General features: G+C 46.2%; 1 protein-coding gene across 1 annotated transcript in view; it reads right to left on the bottom strand.

Annotated features, from left to right (window-relative positions):
• vps26a (VPS26, retromer complex component A) overlaps positions 1 to 270 on the bottom strand; it is a 63,418-nt gene extending 63,148 nt beyond the window's left edge. The window contains exon 1 of the mRNA XM_070876307.1: positions 207 to 270. Coding sequence (XP_070732408.1) covers positions 207 to 209 — 3 coding nt within the window. The 5' untranslated portion in view covers positions 210 to 270. The remainder of the gene's footprint in view (positions 1 to 206) is intronic.
• Between the last annotated feature and the right edge of the window lie 8,299 nt (positions 271 to 8,569).

Genomic DNA, 8,569 nt, shown 5'->3' on the forward strand with positions numbered 1-8,569 from the left:
CCTCTGGAATGGGCAGGAACCCAACACCCGGCCGACGCTGCAGGTGAGTAGAGCGGCGGCCGGGGTCCCGGGCAGTCACAGTCAGTGCGGCCGGGCCCACAGAGAGAGAGAGAGAGAGACACACACACACACACACACACTCCCCCCCCCCGGGGTCCCGGACCGGCTCTCAGACACACTCTGTCTCTATCCTAGGCCTCACTCACCATCTCAGCCGCTCTCACCACTCCGCCTCTCGCTCACGTGACCCGCTTAAAGGCAGGGGTGATCACGTGACCCGCTCTTAAAGCAGCAGAGATCGCGTCCCAGTAATCTGTCCCCGTCATTGCTCTGTGTGATGGTGTATTTACACTCATTGCTCTGTGATGGCGTATTAACATTGATAGCTGTGTGATGGTGTATTTACACTGATTGCTTTACACTGATTGCTCTGTGGGGGTGTATTTACACTGATTGCTCTGTGTGATGCTGTATTTATACTAATTGATCTGTGTGCTGGTGCATTTTCACTGATTGTTTTGTGATGGTGTATTTACACAGATTGATCCGCGTGTGATGTGTGTATTTACACTGATTGCTCTTTGTGATGGTATATTTAGCTGATCGCTGTGTGTGATGGTGTATTTACACTGATTGCTCTGTGTGATAGTGTATTTACACTGATTGCTCTGGTGTATATACACTGATTGTGTAAAGTCCTGTCCCCTCAGTACAGATTCACACGAGGCATGTAGTGAAGTTAAGGTCACTCTGGACCTGCACCTTTATTTCACAGCTCTGGAATACTGTACTTGCCTGAGACCTGCCCTTATATACCTGTCTCTTGCAAGTGCACCCCTGGTGGTACGGTATGCTGGTGGTTACAGGTCATATCTTATTACAGTCATGTATAGCATGTTAGGATACAGTTATATATAATAATGTAAGATACATGACATCACCCTCCCCCAAGGTCTTATTGTCTTTATAGGTTCAGTCTATCAGGTGGTCTACGCTCTTGCGTGGAGCGTCTGAGTTGTGGTTCAGTTGTTTGCCTTGTTGTCTGTTTTTCTTTGGGTGTGGTTGCTGGTATCTCGCCTGGGCTGTCTGTTTCGATTGGTGTGATTGTTGTTGACTCGCCTGGGCTGTCTGTTGGGATTGCCCTTTCCTCAGGTTGTTCCCTCTGTCTGTCCACCAGGTGTGGTGCGAGTTCCACATTGTAGTCTGCCTCTGGTTCCGCAGTGTTGTTGGTAAATCTGCTTTTGACTTGGTCTACATGCCTTCGGCAGGTTTTGCCATTGTCCATTTGTACTACCAATAGCCTGTTTCCTTCCTTGCCCGTTACTGTCCCTGCAAGCCATTTGGGACCCCTGCCATAGTTTAGTACAAACACTTTGTCCCCTATCTCATTCCATCTCCCCCTCGAATTTCTGTCATGGTACTCAGTCAGCTTACGGCGCTTTGCCTCAATGATTTCGTGCATGTCTGGGAGGATTAATGAGAACTTTGTTTTTAAAGTCCTTTTCATCAACAGTTGCGCGGGCGGGATCCCAGTCAATGAGTGCGGACGAGATCTGTATGCCAGCAGCAGTCGCGACAGGCGACCCTGCAGCGTGGGACCTTGGATTTTAAGCATGCCTTGTTTAATGATTTGCACTGCTCTCTCCGCCTGGCCGTTGGAGGCCGGCTTGAACGGTGCCGTCTTGACGTGATTTATGCCGTGGTCAATTATAAAGTCTTGGAATTCTGTGCTGGTGAAGCACGGACCGTTGTCACTGACCAATATGTCAGGGATTCCGTGCGTTGCAAACATGGTTGCGAGGCTCTCCACAGTGGTGGAGGTTGTGCTCGAGTTTAAAATGGTGCATTCGATCCACTTTAAAAATGCATCTACAACTACGAGGAACATTTTGCCCATGAATGGGCCCACATAGTCTACGTGCGCCCGCGACCACGGTTTGGTAGGCCAGGGCCAGGGGCTCAGTGGAGCCTCCCTGGGGGCATTGATGAGTTGGGCACAAATGGTGCACCTTCGGACGCAGAGCTCCAGGTCCGCGTCAATACCAGGCCACCAGACGTGGGATCTGGCTATGGCCTTCATGAGAACGATCCCCGGGTGCTCGCGGTGGAGCTCCCGGACAAATGCCTCTCTGCCTCGCTGAGGCATGACTACTCGGCTGCCCCACATCAGGCTTGTAGTGATAGCTCATGCATGCGCCTGTGAAAGGGTTTTAATTCCTCGGGGCAGGCATCGCGAGCCTCTGCCCAGTCACCGGTTAGGACACATCTTTTTACTAAGGATAACATGGGGTCGCTGGCCGTCCAGGCTCTGATTTGGCGAACCATCATGGGCGAACCTGTGGACTCAAAGGCATTGATTGCCATGACTATCTCACAGTCCTGTTCGTCAGACCCTTCCATGGTCGCCAGGGGTAGCCTGCTGAGCGCGTCGGCACAGTTGTCTCTGCCTAGTCTGTGCCTTATGCTATAGTCGTAGGACGCCAGCATGAGTGCCCACCGTTGAATTCGCGCCGAGGCGTTGGCGTTTATTGCCTTGCTCTCGGATAGGAGGGACGTGAGGGGCTTGTGGTCAGTTTCTAACGCGAACTTGGCCCCGAAAAGGTATTGGTGCATCTTTTTGACACCGTACACGCACGCGAGCGCCTCCTTCTCTACCATTCCGTACCCGCGCTCCGCCCACGAAAGTGACCTGGAGGCATAAGCTATGGGTTGTAATTTGCCCGCACTATTGACATGTTGCAAAACGCACCCGATCCCATACGCTGACGCATCGTATGTGAGAACTAGCTTTTTACCTGGGTCAAAGAAAGTCAAAACACTGTTGGAACACAGAAGGTTGCGTGCCTTATTGAAGGCGCGTTCCTGGGCGTCCCCCCAAAACCAATCGCACCCCTTCCCCCTTCCTGAGTAGCACGTGGAGAGGCTCCAGCAGCGTGCTTAAGTTCTACATAAAGTTCCCAAAGTAATTGAGTAGCTCGAGAAAGGCGCGCAGTTCTGAGACATTCCGGGGCCTGGGTGCCAGGCGATTTGCTTCTGTTTTAGACTCTGTTGGGCGGATTCCATCAGCGGCAATCCTTCTGCCCAAAAATTCAACCTCGGGTGCGAGAAACAGGCACTTGGATTTCTTGACTCGTAGGCCTACCCGATCCAACCGCTTTAGTACTTCCTCCAAATTACAGAGATGGGAGTCGGTGTCCCTGCCCGTGATAAGTATGTCGTCTTGAAATACAACCGTCCCCGGGATGGACTTGAGCAGACTCTCCATGTTGCGCTGGAATATGGCAGCTGCCTACCTGATGCCGAATGGGCATCGATTGTACATGAAAAGGCCTCGATGTGTGTTGATGGTGGTGAGTAGCTTGGATTCCTCGGTCAAGTCTTGCGTCATATACGCAGATGTGAGGTCTAATTTTGAGAAAAGTTTACCTCCAGCCAATGTGGCAAATAAGTCCTCCGCTCTGGGCAGCGGGTACTGGTCCTGTAGGGAGACTCTGTTTATGGTAGATTTGTATTCCCCACAGATTCGTACGGATCCATCAGGCTTCATGACTGGGACGATGGGACTTGCCCAGTCGCTAAATTCCACAGGTGATATAATGCCTTCCTGCAGAAGCCTGTCTAGTTCGTGTTCAATCTTTTCCCTCATCACATAGGGTACAGCTCTGGCCTTGTGATGGACCGGTCTAGCATCCTGTGTGATGTAGATTTTGACTTTGGCCCCTTTGAAAGTGCCCACACCTGGCTGAAAGAGATGTTCAAATCGCTTTATAACTGTTGAGCAGGAGGTCCATTCCTCTAATGACATGGCATGGACATCATCCCATTTCCAGTTTAGTTTTGCCAGCCAGCTTCTCCCCAGCAGTGCTGGGGGGTCTCCGGGGACAATCCACAGGGGAAGTCGGTTCACTGTCCCTTTGTGTGTGACAGAGAGCATGGTGCTGCCGAGGACTGGTACGATTTCTTTGGTATAGGTCCTTAGTGTGGTGTCGACCCTTGTGAGTTTTGGTCTGCCTCTTTTATGCGGCCACAGTTGTTCAAATTGTTGAGCACTCATGAGAGATTGACTCGCTCCCGTATCCAGCTCCATGTTGACAGATATCCCGTTGAGTTGGACCCTCATCATTATAGGAGGTGTCCTGTTGTAGGAGCAGCGGCCATTGATCGTGTTGATCCGCTGTACATCGGTGTCCCGGGTACTGTCCCCACCGTCTTCTGGTTCGCTTTCCGAGCCATCCGATTCTTATACCAGCCGAGCTGCCGTTTTTTTGCACATGCGGGCCAAATGCCCTGTATATTCACAATTTCTGCAAACAGCCTGCTGAAATCAACATCCCCTTGCCGAGTGCCCACCCCCACACCTCCAGCACAGACCTGTTCCATTGTTCAAAGAGTTTCCAAAGAATGAGCTGCGTCTGGCTGATCTCTCTTGAGCTTCTCTCAGTTTGTAATTGGTTGCTCGCATTGTGGGTTGATGAGGTGTGAACGGCCGTTCCTGTGGCCCTTGATGGCTTCTGCCAGCAGTCGAGAACCTGTTCTGCCGGTTTTGTCTGTGTGTGGGGGTAGCAGCTTGTTTAGTGCTGTGAACTTCTTGTTCCAATATTTCGTTAGTTGTCGTACCTGCATTGTAAATCAACCTCGTTTCTTCTTCCCCTACCAAGAATGTCTGTGCAACCAGTGCTGCTGCCTCTAAGGTCAGGTTCTTGGTCTCTATGAGCTTTCGGAATATGCCTGCATGGCCTATTCCTTCAATGAAAAAGTCTCTCAGCATTTCTCTCCTCAGTTCATCGGAGAACTCACATAAACTAGCCAACCTCCGAAGTTCCGCCACAAAGTCGTGTATGCTCTGGCCCACACAGCGTCTGTAGTTGTAGAACCTGTGCCTGGCCATGTGTAGGCTGCTCACTGGATTCAGGTGGTCTCTTACCAGTGAGCTCAATTCTTCAAACGACTTGCTTGCTGGTTTCTCGGGTGCCAACAGATCCTTCATTAAAGCGTATGTTTTCGAGCCACAGCTGGTCAAGAGATGGGCTCTTCTCTTGTCTGCCTTATCGTCGCCTAACCAGTCTTTGGTTACAAAGCTTTGCTGGAGCCTTTATATAAAGTCCTCCCAATTGTCTCCCGCATTGTACTTTTCATCTGATCCGTTGTTCGCCATTCTGTGGATTCTGTAATCCCGTAACCCGTCGCCACTGTAAAGTCCTGTTCCCTCAGTACAGATTCACATGAGGCATGTAGTGAAGTCAAGGTCACTCTGGACCTGCACTTTTATTTCACAGCTCTGGAATGCTGTACTTGCCTGAGACCTGCCCTTATATACCTGTCTCTTGCAAGTGCACCCCTGGTGGTAAGGTATGCTGGTGGTTACAGGTCATATCGTATTACAGTCATGTATAAGCATGTTAGGATACAGTTATATATAATAATGTAAGATACATGACAGATTGCACTGCCTTATAGTGTATTTACACTGCTTGCTCTGTGTGATAGTGTATTTACACTGATTGCTCTGTGTGATGGTATATTTACGCTGCTCTGTGTAATGGTGTATTTACACTGATTGCTATGTGTGATGGAGCATTTACACTGATTGCTCTGTGTGGTTGTGTATTTACACAGATTGCTTTGTGTGATGGTGTATTTACACTGATTGTTCTGTGTGATGGTGTATTTGCTCTGATTGCTCTGTGTGATGGTGTATTTACACTCATTGCTCTGTGATTATGTATTTACACTGATGGCTCTGTGAGATGGTGTATTTACACCAATTGCTCTGTGTGATGGGGTATTTATACATTGCTCTGTGTGATGGAGTACTTACACTGATTTCTCTGTGTTGGTGTATTAACACTGATTGCTGTATGTGATGGTGTATTTATACTGATTGCTCTGTGTGTGATAGTTTATTTACTTTGATTCCTCTGTGTGTGATGGTGTATTTACACTGATTGCTCTGTGTGTGATAGTGAATTTACATTGATTGCTCTGTGTTTGAAGATGTATTTACACTGATTGCTCTGTGTGTGATAGTGAATTTACATTGATTGCTCTGTGTGTTACGGTGTATTTACTTTGATTCCTCTGTGTGATGGTGTATTTACACTGATTGCTCTGTATGGTCATGTGTTTACACTTATTGCTGTGTGTGTCATAGTGTATTTATCCTGATTGCTCTGTGATGGTGTATTTACACTGATTGCTCTTTGTGGTGGTGTATTTACACTGATTGCTCTGTGTGTCCTGGTGTATTTACACTGATTGCTCTGGGTGATGGATGGTGTATTTACACTGATTGCACTGTGTTATAGTGTATTTACACTGCTTGCTTTGTGTGATAATGTATTTACACGGATTACTTTGTGTGATGGTGTATTTACACTGATTGCTCTGTGTGATGTTGTACTTACACTGATTGCTCTGTGATGGTGTCTTTATACTGATTACTTTGTGTGATAGTGCATTTTCACTGATTGCTCTATTGTGATGGTGTATTTAAACGGCTTGCTCTGTGTGGTGGTGTATTTACACTGATTGCTCTGTGAGATGGTGTATTCACACTGATTGCTCTGTGAGATGGTGTATTCACACTGATTGCTCTGTGAGATGGTGTATTTACACCAATTGCTCTGTGAGATGGTGTATTTACACTGATTGCTCTGTGAGATGGTGTATTTACACCAATTGCTCTGTGTGATGGTGTATTTATACTGATTGCTCTGCGGTGGTGTATTTACACTGATTGCTCTGTGTGTGATAGTGAATTTACATTGATTGCTCTGTGTTTGGAGATGTATTTACACTGATTGCTCTGTGTGTGATAGTGAATTTACATTGATTGCTCTGTGTGTTACGGTGTATTTACTTTGATTCCTCTGTGTGATGGTGTATTTACACTATTTGCTCTGTATGGTCATGTGTTTACACTTATTGCTGTGTGTGTCATAGTGTATTTATCCTGATTGCTCTGTGTGATAGTGTATTTACATTGATTGCTCTGTGTGATGGTGTATTTACACTGATTGCTCTGTGAGATGGTGTATTTACACCAATTGCTCTGTGTGATGGTGTATTTACACTGATTGCTCTGTGATGGTGTATTTACACTGATTGCTCTGTGTGTCCTGGTGTATTTACACTGATTGCTCTGGGTGATGGATGGTGTATTTACACTGATTGCACTGTGTTATAGTGTATTTACACTGCTTGCTTTGTGTGATAATGTATTTACATGGATTACTTTGTGTGATGGTGTATTTACACTGATTGCTCTGTGTGATGTTGTATTTATACTGATTGCTCTGTGATGGTGTCTTTATACTGATTACTCTGTGTGATAGTGCATTTTCACTGATTGCTCTATTGTGATGGTGTATTTAAACTGCTTGCTCTGTGTGGTGGTGTATTTACACTGATTGCTCTGTGAGATGGTGTATTCACACTGATTGCTCTGTGAGATGGTGTATTTACACTGATTGCTCTGTGAGATGGTGTATTTACACTGATTGCTCTGTGAGATGGCGTATTTACACCAATTGCTCTGTGTGATGGTGTATTTACACTGATTGCTCTGTGTGTCCTGGTGTATTTACACTGATTGCTCTGGGTGATGGATGGTGTATTTACACTGATTGCACTGTGTTATAGTGTATTTACACTGCTTGCTTTGTGTGATAATGTATTTACATGGATTACTTTGTGTGATGGTGTATTTAGATTGATTGCTCTGTGTGATGTTGTATTTATACTGATTGCTCTGTGATGGTGTCTTTATACTGATTACTCTGTGTGATAGTGCATTTTCACTGATTGCTCTATTGTGATGGTGTATTTAAACTGCTTGCTCTGTGTGGTGGTGTATTTACACTGATTGCTCTGTGAGATGGTGTATTCACACTGATTGCTCTGTGAGATGGTGTATTTATACTGATTGCTCTGTGAGATGGTGTATTTACACTGATTGCCCTGTGAGATGGTGTATTTACACCAATTGCTCTGTGTGATGGTGTATTTATACTGATTGCTCTGTGGTGGTGTATTTACACTGATTGCTCTGTGATGTCTTTATACAGATTATTCTGTGTGATAGTGCATTTTCACTGATTGCTCTATGTGATGGTGTATTTACACTGCTCTGTGTGATGGTGTATTTACACCGATTGCTCTGTGTGATGGTATATTTTCACTGCTCTGGGTGATGGTGTATTTACACCGATTGCACTGTGTTATAGTGTATTTACACTGCTTGCGCTGTGTGTCGTGGTGTATTTACACTGCTTGCTCTTTGTGATAGTGTATTTACACTGATTGCTGTGTGTGATGGTATATTTACACTGCTCTGTGTGATGGAGCATTTACACTGCTTGCTCTGTGTGATTGTGTATTTACACTGATTGCTTTGTGTGATGGTGTATTTACACTCATTGCTCTGTGATTATGTATTTACACTGATGGCTCTGTGAGATGGTTTATTTACACCAATTGCTCTGTGTGATGGGGTATTTATACACTGCTCTGTGTGACGGAGTACTTACACTGATTTCTCTGTGTGATGGTGTATTAACACTGATTGCTG

Source organism: Pristiophorus japonicus, chromosome 3 (assembly GCF_044704955.1).
Source record: "Pristiophorus japonicus isolate sPriJap1 chromosome 3, sPriJap1.hap1, whole genome shotgun sequence".
Taxonomy (NCBI): Eukaryota; Metazoa; Chordata; class Chondrichthyes; family Pristiophoridae; genus Pristiophorus; species Pristiophorus japonicus.